The 21,656-nt window shown below is 31.4% G+C and overlaps 3 protein-coding genes across 17 annotated transcripts in view; 2 read left to right on the top strand and 1 right to left on the bottom strand.

Moving 5' to 3' along the window:
- LOC127731028 (cytochrome P450 20A1-like) overlaps positions 1-21,656 on the top strand; it is a 249,664-nt gene that overhangs the window by 39,451 nt on the left and 188,557 nt on the right. The window lies entirely within an intron of this gene.
- The window catches only part of LOC127731025 (uncharacterized), a 349,419-nt gene that overhangs the window by 250,340 nt on the left and 77,423 nt on the right, over positions 1-21,656 (top strand). For 4 of the 5 annotated variants that reach the window (XR_007995416.1, XR_007995417.1, XR_007995418.1 and 1 more), the window contains exons 21-22: positions 521-614; positions 3,242-5,236. Coding sequence is in view for 2 of the 5 variants with exons in the window: in XM_052239771.1 (XP_052095731.1) it covers positions 521-573 (53 nt within the window). In the remaining 3 variants the exon portion in view is untranslated. Of the gene's footprint in view, positions 1-520; positions 615-3,241; positions 5,237-21,656 lie in introns of those variants that run through there. The other variant, XM_052239772.1, reaches the window with a different exon arrangement.
- The window catches only part of LOC127731031 (low affinity immunoglobulin epsilon Fc receptor-like), a 51,374-nt gene continuing 44,059 nt past the window's right edge, over positions 14,342-21,656 (bottom strand). For 3 of the 4 annotated variants that reach the window (XR_007995420.1, XM_052239803.1, XM_052239807.1), the window contains exons 2-3: positions 15,141-15,338; positions 14,342-14,751 (exon numbers count right to left, since the gene is read on the bottom strand). Coding sequence is in view for 3 of the 4 variants with exons in the window: in XM_052239803.1 (XP_052095763.1) it covers positions 14,495-14,751; positions 15,141-15,338 (455 nt within the window). In the remaining variant the exon portion in view is untranslated. Of the gene's footprint in view, positions 14,752-15,140; positions 15,339-20,848; positions 21,062-21,656 lie in introns of those variants that run through there. The other variant, XM_052239806.1, reaches the window with a different exon arrangement.

Raw genomic sequence — 21,656 nt, 5'->3', positions numbered from 1 at the left:
CTTTTTAGTGTGGGTTTTGTTTGGGGGGAGGTCGTTTGTATACCTGACATGTTAATTTTGATTCAATAAGAAAACTGAATACTAATATTAACCGTAAAACATTTATCACTCATATTAAAATGTTTATGGTTGAGAATAGATTGAAATATATTAGTACCTTATGTATATATGTAGAACAAAACGTTTAATGCCCTTTACCTAGGAATACATTGGCAACAATGACGATGTAATACTAGTATTAGCTAAATGTTGAACGTGGATATACCTGCTTATCTACAATTATCCTAACCTACCCAATCGCTCTTTACCAACTAGTTTGTAATTACAAAATGAAAGATGCCACATAATTTGAAAAGTAGTGTCGGAATATGCTTATTACTGGTAAGCTGGCTAATATATCCATAGCTATTGATTGAAAAATATCCGCTACTGAAAAAGGAGAGACAATATGCATTGAATGTTTGATGAAATTTCGTCGTAAAATCCATGGAATGAGAGAAAAATATTTTTAAATTTGCAGGCGACACACCTTACCCTGGAATACAAAGCAGGGAAGTTGCAACTAGACTTTAACAAGGATACAAAATGAAGAAACCAGAGTACTGTGATGATGCGTGAGTGTATACAATATCTAAATTCAAAACTACTTTGGCACACATATGCATTTATATTAGCCAAAAAATCAAAACTTAAAAGGACACTTTAAATTGTAATGTCTTGTCATAATTTGACTTTTTAAGAAAAAGACATCGAAATAGATACTGGAAAATTAAACAACACGACTAATTTCATTGCATTATTAGTATGATATAAATGATGTAAATACATGTGCTTATATAAAACAGCAACAACATTTGTAGGATGTTTGCTTCTCATATTTTTATACCTTTCTTAATATTGTGCAAGTCTACTGGTTTTTTCCTTTGTAATGCATTTCAAAACATGTACGGTCAATTCCTCAGAATTTATTTCACACGTTGGTCCTGTTTAACATAAAATCACTGCTTTCTGAGAATCCCACAAGTCCAGCTGTATGTTTGTACTTTTTTTTCTAAGAATAGCATGGCTTATTTCTAAAATAAAAAGACAAAAATATAAGCTTCTGAAGATAGGTCAAGACAGCAATACTAAGTGCTTTTAGCTAATTATTAGTATATACAAAACAAAATTTATTGGAAAGACATATCTAACCAACAGCAACATTATGTTAGTTGTAAAGCTAAATATCGTTTTTAAATACGATTCATTTTGGTTAAAGACGTCCTTCAACATGTAGCTTTTGATAACATTTTAATTTCACGGAAACATGTTACATTGTTGTCAAGTATTGTAGATATATGATATATAGATATAAGAAGTTGTGGTATGAGTGCCAATGAGACAACCCTCCATCCAAGTCAAAATGTATAAAAGTAAACCATTATAGGTCAAAGTACGGTCTTCAACACGGAGCCTTGGCTCACACCGAACAGCAAGCTAGAAAGGGCCCCAAAAATTACTAGTGTAAAACCATTCAAACGGAAAAACCAACGGTCTAATATATATAAAAAACGAGAAACGAAAAATACTTATGAACCACATCAACAAACGACAACTACTGAACATCAGATTCCTAGACTATTTGATATTCAAATTATAGTAGAATTTGACATCTTTTGATTTTGACCCTATGAGTGAAACAAATGCAAATGAAATTAAACCTACCTCTTTTGCCAATCCACCACTCTTTATTTGCAAATATATCTCAAATATTTTCTTCTGTTATAATATTTCAAACTCTTTTGTGTATTTCTACATAACCTATCATATAATTGAATAATCCTTTCTTTTCTTTGATTTCCTTAAAAAATCTTACTTCTCTTTCATTTCCAAAAACCATTTTTCTTCTCTTTCATTTCCTTAAAAAACAATTAACACCTCCTTTCCCTTCCCAAGAGTTGTTTTTCTCTCAAATGTGTGTATCTCAAAATAAACAAAAGGGCCCATGTCGGTTTTGATACATTAAACATTCTCTATAGAAAAGAACTATATTTATGGAATTGTTGTTGATTTGCATGTCAGCAACCGGTATCACAAAAAGAAATCGTTGTTACGTCTGTTTGATTATATTTATATTTCTATCAAACGATTTTGGAATTTTGGAAGCACAGTTATAAATGCCAGATATCTTCTTATCATATTGGAAGACGTGTTTTTCACCAAACAATCGGCATTCCCATAGGAACCAACTGTGCTTCTCTTCTTGCCGACTTATTCCTTTATTCATATGAGGCTGACGTCATACAGGAACTTTTGAGGAAGAAAGAAAAAAAGTTAGCAGTATCCTTTAACTTCACAAACCGCTATATAGATGATGTTCTCTCACTAAATAATTCAAAGTTTGGTGACTATTTTGAATGCATCTATCCCATCGAACTTGCGATAAAGGATACAACAGATACAATTAATTGAGCCTCATATCTTGACTTACATCTAGAAATTGACAATGATGGTCGGTTGAAAATAAAACTTTACGACAAAAGAGATGATTTCAGCTTCCAAACTGTGAACTTTTAATTTCTAGGTAGCAAAATTCCAGCAGCGCATGCATACTGAGTATATATCTCCCAGTTAATACGACATTTAAGGGCTTGTATTTCCTATCATAATTTCCTAGATAGAGGTTTTCTGCTCACAAGGAAGCTATTAAACCAACTTTTCCAAATAGTGAAGGTGAAATCGTCCCTTCGTAAATTTTACGGACGCCATCACGAGTTGGTTGACCTTTATAGAATATCCGTTTCACAGATAACAACGGATACGTTTAAATTGTCGTAACTACAATCCCGCCCCCTCTTCCCCGAATGTGACCTTCCGAATTAGACTTATCACCGGGTTTGTACTAACATGAGCAACACGACAGGTGCCACACGTGGAGCAGGATCTGCTTACCCTTCCGGAGCATCTGAGATCAACCCCAATTTTTTGTTGGGGTTCGTGTTGCTCAGTCTTTTGTTTTCTGTGTTGTTTAGTGTACTGTTGTTTGTCTGTCTGTCTGTTTGTTGTTTTTTTCTTTTTTAGCCATGGCGTTGTCAGTTTGTTTTCGACTTATGAGTTTGAATGTCCCTTTGGTATCCTTCGCCTCTCTTAGAATAACAATATGTTGGTATATATAAATCATTCATTTAATTTTCTCTCAGGGACGAATAATGGTTGATGATGAATTGTTCTTTTTAACAAATATCTTATTTATTTGTTTCAGCTTCTATAAGATCATGTTGAAATGCTGGCATTATCATCCAAACAAACGTTCAGGTTTTGCGGAGGTAAAGGATCAGCTGTCGAACATGTTCCAGGAAGGATCAAGTGAAGAATATTACTACCGGACGAATGATCTGTAAATCAGGCACTACTACCGGACGAATGATCAATAATTCAGACAAAACTGAACGTATATAAAAGAAAAGAATACGAATTGTATCTATAAACGTTCGTTTATTTCTGTCTTGACAATATTCAGATTTGATATATATATAAAAAAATAAATAATTTATGATGTACACTGATAAATAATTTTATTCTATTTGAATTTAGTATTATATAGTGTAGGTTTGTTTGCCTTTTCTTTCTCTGTGTATATATAAGCAGTAATTTTTTTATTTTTTTTATTTTGTGTGGGGGCGATAAAAGTCCCATGTATAAAAAATTAATTCTGTATTTATAGTTTGTAAATCTATTCTTTGTTTTAAAGTTTGTAAAGTGAACACTTGAATAAGGTAAATGAGGATAGTAATTTTTCAAGTATTGCCCTTGTTAAAGATTTCTGTTTGGGGTCTGAGATGAACTTTGGAAAGGACAATTTCACCTTCCACTCCATAACACTCTGTTATCCATAGAACTACTTGAAAAATTGGTATATCGCATTCTCCAGGTATTCTATTTGTACTGCTCTTCGAATTTGTCCTTATTAAGTGGTTGATTGTGTAAGGATATTGAACTTGTCCATAATGATTGATAACCTCTCTGTCATTTTATTAGACAATGCCTTCGAAAAGTTTTGACAATGACCCATAAATTTTTATTCTTTGAAAATATACACATCAAGTACATTTCTGACAAAATATTGAATTATCATACAAAACTTGATGTTATTTCATTTACTTGTTTTCATTTTAATATTCATTGACTTTTTTTGTACCAAACAATTAATATGAAAATCAAGGGAAATCATATAACCACCAAAAACATAAATTTTAAAATATTTACATCTCAAAAGCAGTCACGCAAATTTATCTTTTACTATGATTTAGATGCATTGGCATTTCTCAACTATTTATATAGTTAAGAATTTAGCGTCTTAATATGATTTTCCCTAACTTCAAACTAGTTGCATTCACTATAAATTTCGAAAGTCGGAAAGTTAATTGTTTTGTTTTGTCAATTTTTTTTTTTCATTCTTCATATTGAGTTACCCTTTAGGTCGAAATAACTGGCCGGCATTAGCTTATATTGTTTATAGATTTTTTATCTCTCTCATTCTAATTTTTAATGAATTGTCAATATCTGTGGATCTGCTTATCCTTCCGCAGCACCTCAGATTCTCCCGCCCCCATGTTTTAGTGAGGTTCTTGTTGCTCAGACTTTGTGTTTTGGGTTCTGTTGTTTGTTTGTCTTTTTCTTTTTAGCCATGGCGCTATCAGTTTGTTTTCAACTTGTGAATTTAACAGTCCCTTTGTATCCTTCGCCCCTCTTTCAATAACTATATTTGAATAAAATTGCGTAAAAGTATATGATGGTGAAATCTGTATTTTTTTTTTCAAATATTATATTATACGTTTGAAATCGTTTAACCTATTGAAATCGTTTGAAATTGTTAAGATGTCCAAAGTATTGTATTTGTAATGCTGAGTGAACCAGCTTATGTCATGGATTGAACTTGAAATATCCTTCAAGTACACGTTCAACTTCAAATTATTATATTATACATTTGAAATCGTTAAACCATTTCACCTTAACTGCTAACATTTATACACATAATATCTCTTGTCTACTGTATCATTATAGCTATAACAAAATTCAGGACAAATGTGCAATCAAAATTCATCTATTGTTTTTGTATGAAGCTTTAAAAGAGCATCAATTATATAATGATAAAAATAATCTGATATATGTTAATTATACTATTTTCCATCCATGTATTGTCTGTTTCAGCTTTATTAACACATATATTCAATAAAAAAAAGTAACAGTTAACTTATATCATGACTTTCTTTCTGTACCATATTCTTTGAACATTTGAAACCTAACCAGTAGTAAAATTGAGAATGGAAATGGGGAATGTGTCAAAGAGACAACAACCCGACCATAGAACAGACAACAGCAGAAGGTCACCAACAGGTCTTCAATGCAGCGAGAAATTCCCGCACCCGGATGATTCCTTCAGCTGGCCCCTAAACAAATATATATACTAGTTCAGTGATAATGAACGCCATACTAAACTCCGAATTGTACACAAGAAACTAAAATAAAAATAATACAAGACTAACAAAGGCTAGACAGGGATTAGCATCTTAGGGTCAACCAACGTTCAACATTCAACAATGAGCTATACCCCACACCGTATGAAGAGCACTTACTTTCATTTTGTAACTGAATCACTATAACATAAATCAGTTGTAACATTTCCTTTTTCAGATAAACAAAGTTTACACCCCAGCATAGACAGCACTTAAAAAATAAAATCTTAAACAGTAAATATAGTTACAGTAAACACATTTAAGCGGTCTCTTTTATTTTGTTTCAAATGTGCTTGCTGTGATAGCTTTACTTTAACACTGAACAGATTAAATACATAAAACAAGGGGAAATTTACATAAGGCTAGCTCTTATTGCATAGGAAAGTGAGAATACTTCCGTGTATCATTTTTATGTTTACAATTGATAGGAATTGTATTGTTTTATTCGTAATTTAAGCACTTAGGAATGATATTGTGTTATTCTTATAAGCACTATCTTTCGTTATAATAACTATAAACAAGTGGGAGGTTTAGCTAGGTATAAAACCAGGTTTAACCTATTATTTTCTTCGGAAAATGCTTGAACCAAGTCAGGAATTTGGCAGTTGTTTTTCACTTGTTCCGTTGATTGATAGCGTTTGATTTTGTCAGTTTTTATGGAATTCTCCCCCTTTTTGAATTTGACTTGAAGTTCGGTATTTTTGTTATACTTTTTTACTGAATATATTTCTTTATGTACCCGCAATTGTATCTTCCACCTATTTTTATCTTAATGTTTGTTGTTTACACACAGTATTACGAAGAGCAAATTATGATAGTATTTCTAAGGTATTGTTGCCGTCAATATATTGTAAATTCAGAAATTATTGCTAGGTTTTCATTAATGCGAATAATTCGACTGGATGAGTATCTCAATAATTAGAACTCGCATTCTTATGTTTGATCCATACATCGGTATGCAGATTTTCCTGAAATCTCAATGATTAATCACGTATTTTTGTCCATTCTTCAAAAATCGCAATAATTTCTAGATTTACAGTTTATGAAAATAAGAAGATGTTGTATGATTGTCAATGAGACAACTCTCCAATAGAGACCAAATAAAGTAGAAGATAGCAACTATAGGTCACCGTACGGCCTTCAACAATGAACAAAACCAATACCGCATAGTAAGGTATAAAGGGTCCCGAAATGACAAATGTAAATCAATTCAAACAAATGTAAATTAATTCAAACGAGAAAACTAATATTAATGACTGATATTTGTTGATAATAACCTGCATACATGCCATTCGTATAGAACGATAACTTTTGATTTCTGTTGTTCTTACGCAATGATTTTAAAATGAAGATCAGAAAAGCGGTATTCCTTTACGTTGGGTGTTGTCAAATTCGTAAATATCATGAATTTATAAAAATCATAATCCTCCTTCCATAATGCACATTATTTGTTATACCAAATAGATAACAATAAATAAAATTGTTATTTTTCTTAAAGTATTAATATAACAAATTAATAATAATTACAACATTTTGAGTTCAGACAATATTGATATAAAACTGTCCAGGGAAATTAAGAGAAACCGTTTGTTTCCGTTGCCTTCCAATCCGTTTTATACTTTATTTAATTAAGATCTATTTGATATAACAACAAAAACATTTTGTTAATAAACTAATCGCAAGACTCGTTATGTAAATGAATACTCATACATAAATAAAATGTTATAACAACAGCCATTATATTTCTCTGTAATACTTCTCGGCATCATGGATATTTTGAAGAAATTAAACCTGAAAATTCATAGTTAAACATCTGTGTGGAGATTCATTGAAACATACGTTGTCCATCAAGTTTACGTTGTATCGACACTATATTTTATACATAATTTACCCATATCAAATTTAGACGCACTGAAATTCATTTTCATTTAAAACAATATGGAAGCAAAACAATATTTAAAGACATTGTATATTATTTTCCTTGCAAAGTGTTATGCAAACTTTCAAATGACACGTGATAATCATTATGTCATTAAAACAAAAACTAGCATTCTTAAGTCAGAGGCAACACTTCAAGTAACGGCGAGATCGGCAATAGAATGTGTTAAAATATGTAGCAGCAAGCATGCATGTTGTAGTGGTAGTTTTGATAACTTATCGAAAAAATGCCACTTGGATCCTAATTGTGTACGTAGTGAAGAGACAGACTGTGCATGGCTCTATATCATACAGTAAAACCGGTTAGTAATTTGATTTAAAGGATTACCACTAAGAATTCTTTTAAACACACAACTTTAAGGTTTACATTGATAGGTTAGCTTTATTCATAATATAATGTTATATATATATCATTTTTAATATTTGCAACTGTTAAATCTTTTTCGACATGTTCGCCTTTATGTTTTTTTTTCTCGAACAAGTTCTTAAATAACAATTACCAGTGTTCTATACACTGGTGTATTTTGTATGACTAAAAAGCTTTTACTTAACCAAAATATAGAAACAAGGAAAAGTGGTATGATTGCCGATGAGCAACTATCCACCACAGGTCAAGGACGAGAATGAAACAACGATAGGTCACTTTACGGCTTTTTCCAATGAATAAAACCCATAGCGTATAGTCACTCAATAGTTGCCCCGGCATGACAAAATATTAAACATTTTAGGGGTTTAAACAAACGATTTTATCTATCCTAAAATAATAAACAAAAAATAAATATGACAAACAATATCAACAACAAACACTGAATCAATGGTTCCTGACTTGGGACATTAATACAAAGGATGTGGCGGCGTTAAACATGCTAGTTGTGCTAAGCCGTCCTCCTAACCTGGGATACTGGTGAAATCGCTCAAAAATAGTACAAATCGTAAAAATCAGTTGGAAAGGGTTTGGCTCATGAATTCGGCACGAATTACAACACATCTGTAGGACTCTCAAACGGGATAGTACTCGGAACCGCAATGATGACTTTGAAGTGCGATTGCGGTACTGTGACGTTATCGTGTTGATATCTACGCCAAAGTCCGTTGGTGGTAACGTTGAAGTGCGATGGATTACTATATTTACAATATTATTCATTTTCTCATGTCGATCTAAAAGTCGATTTGTTTTTGTTAGTTTTTTGGAATAAAACCAAGAGTATAACGCGTTTGATTTAAAATAAAGTCATGATAAATAGTCAGTTCATTTGCAGTTCTAACTGAAATGTTGTTGTTCACTATGTAAATAGGCTTGGACAGAAATAATCCAACGTTCATACAATTGTTTAGAAATTGACCATTATAGACGCTACATGCAAAGGTTAATGGCCATAACAACCAGTATTAATTTCAGTGAGTGAAAAACGAGGAAGCTATTAGTAATTTAAATACTACTTGCTTAGTCAGAAGGACACAAAATAAGCAACATATCAATTCGGCTGCTGTGAATGAGAGCAATGAATAAGATAGATCACCGTAAATATTTTTACTAAAACACAACGTCCAAAACGGCAGACAATCACACTTGAGTGCCCAAATCGCACCTGCTAGTCCTACATATCAATTTGACACTTAAATTATTTGTTAACCCATTTTGGTATGCTTCAATTTTAAACTTAAATTCAACCATATTTGACTATATTTCAAAGTTTCAGATATATTTTTCAGTTAAGAAAAATGTAAGCTATAACGTCTTTTTTATCAACCCATCTAATATGTACTAATACTTACAGAGTTTGGTCAAAATAAGTTGAAATAATAAAATACTTACCGAAACCCACAACTAGCCTACCATAATCTGAACATTGATGCTGAGTAAACCAATAATTATACTGTACCCTATCATTAACTTCAATTTACCCAAATCCTAATCGTTTGTAGTTCATTATCTTACCCTAAAACTAACTGTGCCCTAGTCTAAAATCGATCCCTTACCTCATTTAGATCACCACACGAAAAGTAATGTATCACCCGAAATGAACAGAACGTGACCCAAATGTTATAAGTATGAAATGACTAATCAAAATTATTTTCAAACAGTTCCTAAACGTTTAGAGTAGTTATTACTGAGTAAAAAAACTACAAAACTTGTTAAAATTTGCATTTTCACCTTAAAAACTAAATATTTCCTGTATATCTCGTGTCATTTCATTGTCCTTACGATATTTTATATCAGAAATACCTGACAAAGATCGTTTATTTTGGAACTATGTCCTGTATTGGATGTTTATGCGACCTTAGGTCCTATCATGTCAAAATTACTTTATACTGTTAAAATCAAGACATGTTCCACATGTACTGTTATAAATAAGGCAGAAATTACAAAGGGGTACTCAAATTCATTTTAAAAATGGACAGACAACACAATTCAGGAGTGGATCAATGTGGGTTTTTTTATTCAAAGAGAACCGTACAACCTGTAAGCCCCATATGAGTCCGCAATTGCCAGTACAAAGAAAAATTTTAAAAAACACTCTACAGGAACAGGTCCACATGGAATCAATAAAAAAACAGGGATGGGGTTCAGATACTTAAAAAGATAAACGGCTCCTACTCCACTTGTGGTACCTATTGTGTTACTCGTGGCAATTTTATATTCGGTGATAGTTATCAACGGGGAAAGGAATATAGGATTGTAGAGACGAGTCATAATGACAGTCGTACAACTTTCTAAAAGATATTTCAACTTTATGAAAACTTTATGAAAACTTGGTAAAGTAGCTTTATCAAAGCAGCAACACTTTATCTGGGAAATCCTGATAGAAAACACAAGTTAAGGAATATCGCATCAACTTGGTGATGGTTATACTGGGTATGTAGGTGCTTCTTGGAGAAATAACTAAGATAAGTTCACCTAAGAAAATTTAAGTTTTTTGTAGTACAATTTCTAGATGTATGAAATAGACCTAATTGTGTCTTGGAAATCCTGTATTATAAATGCAGTGAACATATTTTCAGTGAAATCACATCATCCATATAGTTTTTCTAGATTATTCATATAGTTAAATATCATTATATTATGTTAAAATGATGATATTTTGTGCTGAAATATTCTATCAATGGAGTTATATAGATATATTATTTCGTCTTAAAGACTTTTGTGTAGTTTATTGTTTCTTTCAGATATTTGTTATGGAGGTGCGTTTGCATTATTTTTTACAAATGTATGCATTAACAGCGGGATATGTCAAGAGCATCCTTGTCTGAAACACTCGTTAAATTTAATTCTCCTCAAAAGAACAAGGCAGTACAGACTTATCTTAGATCGAAAGGTCAGCATTAACTTAATGTCAAAATTTTATATCTTATCATGAAGATAAAATAAAAATAAAACCTATCGATGTCGTGGAAAGCGCATCTTTATGTCTAAAAGGAGACTTTTGGTTATCGTTATTTAAAAATAACCGTAAGTGATATTGCATCTACATTTATTTATCAAAATAACGATCCAAGTAAGGTATGACATAAGAAATCCATGCATTAAAGAGGTCCTGCCTTGGTACAGGCATATTTTATTTCGGTGGATATATTTAAATTTGAGATTTTAGAGAGTACCAACAATTATTGATCTAGTACTTTTTAAAAGGAGTTAAACGTTATAATGATTTTATGGCAGTGTTTAAAGCTTGAATGTTTCAATTTGTATTATCTCATTTTTATACATGTTCAATATTTCAACCATTTACAGCTATTGTACAACCAGGATATGAATATAACTATGCCTTTTTGGATTTACTTTGAAACATAATTCTAACTCGTATTAAAATAGTCATACCTTTTCAAACCAACAGCATGAAAAATGTACACTTAGAGGTCTTTTCAGTCAACCTTTAATATAATAGATGCCAAGGTTAATTTTGAGTAGATCATGTATGGTACCCTACCCAAAGTGTGAATATAAGAAAATTTAAACAAGACCTTTTAAGATGACACTGTCGTATCGATAATGTATGTTTCATACCAATAAGAAGACACCACAGGAATACATTCATACCACTATGAAAAAGTTATCATTTTGATGTCTTAATTTCATTTTCCTCTTGCAATATACCCGCATTACATGCACAAAGTCTAAGGAACACAAGTATTGTCACATCGACTCCTCAGTCAAGGTTAATATTCAGCCGAAAAAAATATCATCACTAGGTTTTTTCATTGACTGTTCACCGCAAAAGAATTTGACTCATAACTCACCACTTGGAAATATTACAGTTTTTGCATGCAAAACAGGAGATTCTTAATAACCCACTAAAGAATCTTTGTTCCTTCCGTTTTTATGAGAAATGATATTGACGAAAACTATTTTGTGTTTGCTGTACATATTTGTCTGTTTTTGGTGGTCCATACACCAGTCTCGTTCCCTTTGAATTGTTGCATTCGTTTATAAGTGTTCTTTATTTTTTTGTATTTTCTGCATTTTACGGACATACTTGTTTCTGTAAATATCTATTTTGTTAAAGCAAATCATCAATTTTAGTGATGTTGTCTTTATTAATTTAAACTAAATTATGTAATGTAATGCCCGTAACATACGTCTTTGATAGTACTTCCTACTTATTTAATGTTAAATGGTTAAAATGCCATCTGAAAAATATGGTTATCGTTCTTTTTACTAGTTTTGTTCTATATTGTTCTATAAACAACTCCTTTCTAACTTTCTTTACTCTATATCCCTTTTAATGCAAATCATATCTGTCTTCTGCCTACTAAAGTAATTCAACTATACCAATAGTATTTGAATTAAATCATATGAAAATGAGACTGTGTTTGATGCTTTGAAAATCACGAGTCACTTTTAACCCGTTCTTTACATCAAATTTGATAAATTTCATATTAACATTGCTATTTCATTATTATGCTAGGTTCTTTTGGTGTTGCCTACTTCACTGCTGACCAATATTGCTTCCTAGTGCCTACTGTTGGCAGAATATTACAGTCGACCGCTTTTTGTAACCGTCATGACTATAAACCTGGATATATATGTGAAAAGTCGCTGCCATAGCAGCACAATTTCACTGTCTTGTATTACCACAGAGATAGACTCAAGAAGACAAACATAACCACACCCTCTTTTTGAACACGTATAATCTTGATTTTTAATACAAACTTGTCAGATTTGTAACGTATTAGAAAGTCTGATGAATCACAGTGGCCTGCAGGCGAGTGAAATGTTTCAATTTTTTTGACAATTACCACTTACAAATATGACATATTTCTATAGTTCTACTGTATATAAATACTGTAAAAGAATACATTGGTGTTGAATACTAATTGTTGCTTAGTTTTTAGTAGTGTACTCGTATATAGAATACTGCACTTCATCTCGGAAAATAAGGAGACAGTAGGAAAGAAAGAATTCCTGGAAGTTATGAAAAGTGCAACCACTGTCAGCACTTCTTTACAAAGCTAAATTAAAAGTCATACCTAACTAGACAAAACACACTAGATATGATGTTTTACGAGTCATGTTATACTAGTTATTGTCTTGTATAGAGTAGTTAATAGTGTTTCAGTGTTCCGCTGTTATCCTCTTATAGTTGATATGTTTCCCTCGGTTTTAGTTTGTAACCCGGATTTGTTTTGTTTTTTTCTGTCAATCAATTTATGACTTTTGAACAGCGGTATACTACTGTTGCCTTTAATATTATACGACATCTTTTTCATACACCAGATGGACACTTTGACAAATAATGTCTTTTTAATGATGCTCGAGCTTAACAAAAATCAGAATCCTAAAATTCAATAAACGAAATAGAGCCAAAATCACAAAAAAATCACAACAAAAAAAGAATCTGGATGAAGAATCAATGCCGTTTATCAATAATATCTTACAATGGCAAATCAGTTCACCCTTGCAATCACAAATGAAACCCTCCGATAATTGGCACGTTGTTGCTTATATATTCAAACGAAAACAATCCGGTAAAAAGCAATTATGGAAATATATTAGAAATAAAAAAAGAGTTATAATGGTTTTATTTTCCTCTTTATATACCAAACAATCAGAACACCCGGCAACTTATTTATAACATTTTCACAAATTTATGTTTTCCTTTCAGAACATATGATAATAGTAAGATAACCTTAGACATTTTGTTTAGAACACATTACTTATTAAAATATCATTAGGATGGAAGTCCAAAGATCAAAATAATACTTTTGTAACTAGTATTCCTTATAACTAGGCAGTCACAATGACTAATTGCATTTGTCATAACAGATGTCAATCACATGATTCGTATGATAAGAAAAATAATTTTTAATACGCGGCATTAGCTTCATACTAATAACTTTTTATCTAAGAAATAAGCTAAGACTTTTAACTAGTTCATCAGATGTCGATATGAATTCAAACTGCAATTGGGTATAACATTTTCTCAAATTGGTTTTGATAAAGGAAAAGTCTTTCGAATATGCACAGTAATCAGATTGTAATTTTCTGACAGCAGATTATTAGTTGATTGTGGTTGGAATATTTGAATAATCCATGTCTTTCTTAAATGCTGATATCCTTTTATGGCGTTTAGAAGATACTTCATCAGTTAAATGCCTTTACATTTTCAAGCTGTTTCCTTATAATATCACTGTTTATCAAGTGCAAGTAGGGGATACCGTATATTTTTGGTGAGTGAACATTAAAACTTTCACCGACAAAGAAAGCTAAACCACTTCAATGTTAGAAAAAACATAATACCATTTTGTTGCTGAAATGATTGCAAATTTACAATAATAGCTTTACTAGTATTGATGAAAAACAACACAGTTTCGCATGGTTAAAACAAATGTATTCAAAATCGAAAGACGAAGAGAAGGGTAGTCTATTTTCGGTCTTGAGGGTTCAAACTCTCTTAAAAAACTGATAAATCGTCAATTTATTATATAATTAATCTGATGCGGCAAACCTAAAAATTATTCAAAATTAAACAAGAAATTTGAATCTAGCTATCAGTTTTCAAATTGTCTTATGCTCCATATCAACGGAGGAGTGCTATAATCACACGTCACCATATACTTCTTTAAATAAATGCCCCACTTTCACAAATAGAGGAAAGATTACTATCACAACGGAGGTCAAGCCACGCAAAAGATTGTTCGATTGTTCTAAAAAAATATTGCATACAATCAGCATTTGTTGTACCATCATTTGATGCATTGTCAGGCTGTCCTGGATCCCAATTTGTATACATTATGTTCTGACCAGATATCCATTCGAATTGTCCCTCATTTAATACGTCACTCCCGCCAATCCACCATCGTTTCACTGACGTCATGTCTACAAGAAAAAAAAACTATAATGATAAAAAGTGAAAAAAGTAGCAAATTCTTCTTCGCAAAAACCTTCTTATTTATTTCAAAAAATGATCTAGAAACAAAAACAGTAGTCTTTCATTATATAAAGAAACAACTCTGGTTGAAATATTTGTTTCAGGAACGATGTGAAAAAGTCTGCTCTATTATTATAGGGTTATTGTGTATAAATATAATGAAATAAATTACTTTTGTAAAGGCAGATAATTCAATCTGGTAATTAACAATACCGTATACTTTTGTCAATAACAGCAGAAAATCAAGGTTACAATTTACATGCTATCATACTCAATATAAAATTTTTTTCATGTTTTTGTCCATTAGAAATAAATCGGTCTCTCAAAATGAACTTACCGTGTATTTTATTTAGATATAACAGGAACAGCTTGTCTTTGAATTCACTGTCTACTACAACTAGGTCACCAGCCTCGTTTTGACATCTTGTTCGTGAGTAAGACCAAGATAATCTTTCTGTCGTGGTAATGTAGAACTTAAGACACAAGTCTAATTCCCACGCATATTCGTAGCCATCATATGAACAAGTTTTAACCTCTGTAAATGAAATGAATACGTTTTCTTTTAAGTGTATCTCAGTGTGTAGAAGAAATTTTATTCACACAACAAATTCATTGACATGCAAACTCATATCTCGAGAGAACATGACTACGCTATAGTCAACATTGAAAGGCGACAAAACGACAAACAAGTTCACAAAACGCTACAAAGATGTCAGTTTGATTTGATAAAATAAATTGCAATTGGAACAAAATTTTGAGTGAAATGCAATATGTGGAGAGGAGCACTTATTAACAAAAACTTATTAGTTGTACAAAATAAAAGACAATCAAAGAGAAAAACATCTATCTATGCTTCAATACCAATTATATTGTAACGAGCTAAAAGAATTCGAAAACTATTTACATAAAAAAACGGGCTCCTCTGTTATTCAATATATTTGTGCTTTTTCGATATCTGCAAACCAAGATATATGAATAATTAATTCAAATTTTGATATAACTAAAATTCGTAAACAAGAACATCAATATACTCTCTTTGCCTGCATATAAATTATATATATTGCTTAGATATATAAAAGCATGGTACTCAAATTCATCACACGCAATAGAAAAACATACTGCATGTCTACTAAACAAATGGTTTAAAGGGACTGTGCAGGCTTTTACTTTGTTTCAGATTTTTCATATACATGGTCTAGATAGGAAAATGGGGATTGGTTGCCAAGTAAATTGGATTGACGGCCGAACTGTGTGTGTCTGTACCAATAGAGGCTATCTAGACCTTATTTTGTTCGTTGATTTTTTGTCCTTGTTCGTACGTCTTCTTATGAGTCGAGTATTAATGGTTGGTGCACTCTATTGTACTGTCCAATATCTTTGTTCATTCCTGTAATATTTTCAATATAAATCGAAATAAAAAAACAAAGGAGATTATGATGGTATGATTGTCAATGAGACAACTATTCATAATAACCAGATGACAAGAATTTGAACAATTACTGGTCACTGTGCGGTCTTCAACAGTGATTCAAAGCAATATTATATAGTAAGACATAAAAGGTCCAGGGATGACATAATGTGAAAGAATTAATACTAAAAAAACAACGTCTCATTCGTCGAGAATGTCTCATTGTTAATCTGAAAGAATATTGGTAGTTACCAAAATTTATTACAAATAGGTTTATTGACATGACAGAACAAAAAGATAAAGCAATAGTTCTGCTTACTGTAAAATTTGTACCATTAATACTATTACTGCAAAAGTAACATATATATGAAACGGATAACTTACGGCAAAAATAATTTATCGATGTTCAATCCAATAAATCGATGAAGAAAATGCAAATCAAGGTCACAGACAAAACTGAAAAAATAGCATGAACTCTAAGAAATGTATTAACAAAAATACCGAACTCCAAGGTAAATTCAACAATGGTCCATAAACCCTGACAGAAGCATTCGCTCAACTATTTGATCCAACTAAACGAATGGAAAATAACTGTCATATTCCTGACTTGGTACAGGCATTTTCTGAAGCAAATGGTGGGTTAAACCTTGTTTTATAGCTAGCTAAAATAATAGAGTGACTGGACATCATCAATATATCTGAAAGCTAAATTAATGAACTTGTAGGATGCCTATTCTTTTTGTCTTTGAGAAGCTTCTGTTTAAATTCGTTTTCATGTCAGTACAAAAACATTTTGTTTGGTCAGTAAGGATGCACGCTTAGTACTCATTTGAATACCGTCTATCAATTCATCAAATATATTGTCGATCAAAACGTCCAGCATTTTGATGATATAATTTTTGTTGTATTTGCTTTTGAAACCAATGTGGTTCTTTAAATTGTACGATTTTTCATGACCTTTAACAAGGAATATGTATCAACGATTCCTATTGTTGTAGAAAATAATCTATTTAATGAGTCGATGCCTTTGATATTTCAATTGTGCATCGGGAAAAGTAGGGTAAAGCTTAAAAAATTGTAAAGATTGTTATTAAAAATTTTGAAAGAGGCGAAAGATATCAAAGGGACATTCAAAACAATAGGTCGAAAATAAGCTGACAACGCCATGGCAAAAAAAAAAGAAATAGACCAAAAGACAAACAACAGTATACCAAACATAACATAGAAAACTAAAGACTAAGCAACACGAACCCCACCAAAAACCGAGGGTTATCTCAGGTACCTCGGAAGGGGTACCAGCTCCTGTTACACATGTGGCACCCATCGTGTCGTAAGTACAAACCTTGTGATAAGTCTAATTTAGAAGGTCACATTCGGGGAAAAGAAGACCGGATCGTGGTTACGAAGAGATCTTTAGACTTTGTAAACATCCACATCTAATTGACAACTTTAGTTAAAATGCGCAGCACATAATCAAGAGTATAGTATTGACGCCAGAAAATTTACGCACAAATTTTTTCTCGATTGAGGTATTTTTAATCGCATCCTGAGTTGGGATATTCAAGTTGGTATGTACATACTGATAAAATTGCTTCATTTTCATCACTCTAATTTTACACCTTCCAGAGCAATTCAAAGACGAAATATATTAAAAATATTTTACGGTTCTCTGGTGCACACTTATGGCATTATTTGCCATCAGAAGAAAATCGTTAAAAAATAGATATGTGAAAGACGTTTCAAATTCATTTGGTTCATACAGAATACTTTTAAAATACTTAAACTACATGATGAGTGGTTGAAGTTTGTATGTAGTTTGCGTGACATGTTGGGATAATTTTTTGGTTTAGAATTTATTTTGATCAAAAACTGAAAACAGGGATAATAAATTTCAACAATAGATGTTCAATATGTTTCTTCCGGTCCTTTTGATGTATAAATGAACTTTCACACTTGCATAATAAAAGCCTACATTAAAAATTTCCAAAATAATTTATTTATTTATTTGTTAATTTATAATATAACATGACGAAAGTTTGTAAATCTAAATCACACGATTCAAAGAAATTGCATAATAAGTTAGTCATGTCAATTTCGTTCGGTTCATAAGGAATTATTCTAAAAATATATAAATCATGTGACGCCTGCGTTGAGCTTGCATGCAACAAACGTGACACGTTAGGAGAATTTGTTTGTATTATTATTTAGACTCGAAACAGGGATAAAACATTTCCAAAGCTAAGACACTCGATTGTAGATATTTTAGGTATAAATGCTGTTCCACACTTGCGTAATAAAAATGTACTTTTTAAGTTTCCAGAATCGTCTATTTATGTATTTATTATTATATAATTTAATATAATCTAATTTCGCTATATTATTTGAATATGTAATTTTAATAGAGAAGACATTACCGAACTATTAGAAGCCTTTTTTCTTTCTAATTCAGAATACTATGAATTAACGAATCCTCGACTCCTTTATTCCTTTGACAACGTGTATTTTATCTTTTCTTTTTGTCCTTAATAAGTTAGCGGCTAAAGGTAAATGTATGAAATATTAGATTCTACTGCAAGATTTTTTCCATGAAATGAAAAGAGAAAAAGAAATAAATCGTAGCAAAATTTACTGGATATTCGGGTTAAAATAAGCTTTGTTCATCAGCAATCAGATTTTTTACGCATACGGAATATATATCTCCCAGTTGATACGATATTCCAGGGCTTGTATTTCCTGTCATGATTTCCTGGAAAGAGGGTTGCTGCTCACAAGGAAGCTATTAGACCAAGAGTTCCAAGTGGTGTAGTTCAAATCACCCCTTCATAAATTTTACGAAGGCCATCACGAGTTGGTTAACCGTTATGGAATATCCGTTTCACAAGACATCCAAGTCACAATGTATAAAAAGTTAACAATTATAGGTCAAAATACGGCATTCAACACGGAGCCTTGGCTCATACCGAACAGCAAGCTTTAAAGGGCCCCAAAATGACTAGTGTAAAACAATTGAAACAGGAAAACCAACGGTCTAATCTATATAAATACGAGAAACGAGAAACACTTATGGACTACACCAACAAACGACAACCACTGAACATAAAATATCAATTAAAATTGTCGATCAAAAAGACATTTAAACAAAAACAAGTAAATATACACTGAACGAATAAGTTTGATCTATGACACAATATAAATACAATATAAAAACGTAGGTGCCTATATAATATAGACGTTACAAGTAGTAATAAAAAACGATGTAGGAATAGTGTCAAAAAGACAACTCTAACTTGGAAATAAAATGGCGTTAAATAAAACAACGTACACAGGTAAATTTAAATATAATAAGTTTGTTGTTAGGAGTACGGAAGAAAACATTTTTAACAAAATAAATAAATTTGTTGTTCATAGTATAAGTACAGTTAATTTCGACTCATGAGTTTTGCATGTCCCTGTTTTAAATCAGAATGACGCTTGATACACTCACATACCAAACCGATATTCATGACAAATATGACTATCACAACTTTGGCTTTCAAATTTAGGCACATAGTACCATTTTTTCATTCTTTTCTTCTAGTTACGATTAGGGACTTTATTAGTTTGTCACCTGAACTAATTCTAGCCTATCTTTGGAATATTAATAAAAATAATTAAAAACATTGCTAAAGAAGAACCTGAATTGCTATGGTGAACAATATTTCAAGTGGGCATTGTTTTAAGAATAAGTTTCAAATTAGATTAATTTAGGGATAAATACCCTTAGTGATAATGTGTACAAATATAATCTTTCTAAGTAAGAGCATTGTGTCCAGGTGACTGTATTGATAGGACTTAGCATTATTTTAATTATTGCGTTAATTCGCCAACCACCCTTTTACTTGTAATTAAGAATCTGATTTATGAGAATAACACAACTCCAAATAGTCAGTTTAAGTGGAATTTACATTTTTGGAAAGAACTACCATGGGGCGATATTTGGGTCACTTTGAATAAGAATTTAGCAAATAGGAAAACTAAACAACTTCAATGGAAGCTACTTCATAATATAATTTACACAGAAGAAAAATTACAAAAAATGAATCGGTCAAACGGAAAGTGTCACTTTTGTAATGAAAAAGAATCACTGTTTCATCTTTTTATTTACTGTAAACTGGTGGAAGACGTTTGGAGGGAAATTTTTTAGAAAATATGGGAATTTTGTTCAAAATTGGGATCGAAAAATTACAACAATCGGAAACGAGTATCATTTTGGGTGTCATAAATGCAGATACGGGTTATTTGGGAAACTAGAAACATCGTAAAATATCAAAAGAAAGGGATAAGTAAATCGATGATTTTCAATATGATAAAACATGAAATGCAATTTTTGTTCAAATCCCTTAAACCAAATACGAACAATGAAGCCTTTTCTACTATGTGCGACACTTTTTGTATATAGATATATATTTTTGCGTGGTCAGGCCAGTGTAATGACCTCTTCAATACTGAATAAATTATCATGCATTACTCTCAACTCCCTTTATATACTATGTATTTTCTATTGTGTATGTAAATTATGTATAATTATGTATATTATGTACTTGTAACAAGGACAGGTTGTATCAACAGGTACATATTATAAGCAAATATTTACTTACCATATCTTTGAAATAAATCATTTTTGGGAAACAATATCTTAAATCCAACTTTTATAAAAGAACTACTGTAACACATTAATCTTCCTTTAAGTTAGTTTTTAACGAGTAGCACGTGGCAAAAGATCACTCGACCAGAAATTTAAAGTAATAGAAATTAACATAACAAAAGAACGGAGTGAAGTGCTATAAAATTGAAACTGCCTAATAAATACAGGTAGCTTTTTGAGAGAAAAAAAACCCCCGATAGAATGAATACTTTATTCAAGCAATTATATTTCTTGTGATATTAAAAATATATAGATAGATTACACTACATGTACATTTGTACAATGATAGATGATATTTATAAAGATAGATGTTAATTATTAATAATGTGAGTTTTTTTTTTCTCATTTGCTTTTTCCCCGACAAATGAGCCTGTAAAAATCGGGGACCCCATTGTTGCTTCCCTGGGCAACTTAGAGTTGATGTAACAGGTGATTATTAATCAAATATGTTTAAAATTAAAAAAAAAAAAAAAAAAAAAAAAAAAAAAAAAAAAAATCTGATTTGTCATGATTTACATATTTCACCGTTGCGAGATCTATGCCGTAGCTATTACAGGAAAAATTTGTAAGAAAGATGTGACGAAATGTCTGTATATACATCTTGATGTAATATGATATAACGGGCAGAATATTATTTACAATACTGAGTTTGAACATACTTGTTAGTTGTGTGAATCTAAGAGGAAAAGGGGGCTAATGTAGGTTACATATTCATGTCTTGTATATGTCGTCTTGTCTTATATTGAAACATGACGATTACA

Source organism: Mytilus californianus, unplaced genomic scaffold (assembly GCF_021869535.1).
Source record: "Mytilus californianus isolate M0D057914Y unplaced genomic scaffold, xbMytCali1.0.p SCAF_2, whole genome shotgun sequence".
In the NCBI taxonomy this organism is placed as follows: Eukaryota; Metazoa; Mollusca; class Bivalvia; order Mytilida; family Mytilidae; genus Mytilus; species Mytilus californianus.
Note: the sequence above shows the minus strand (reverse complement) of the source record. Positions and strands in the feature narration are given on the sequence as shown.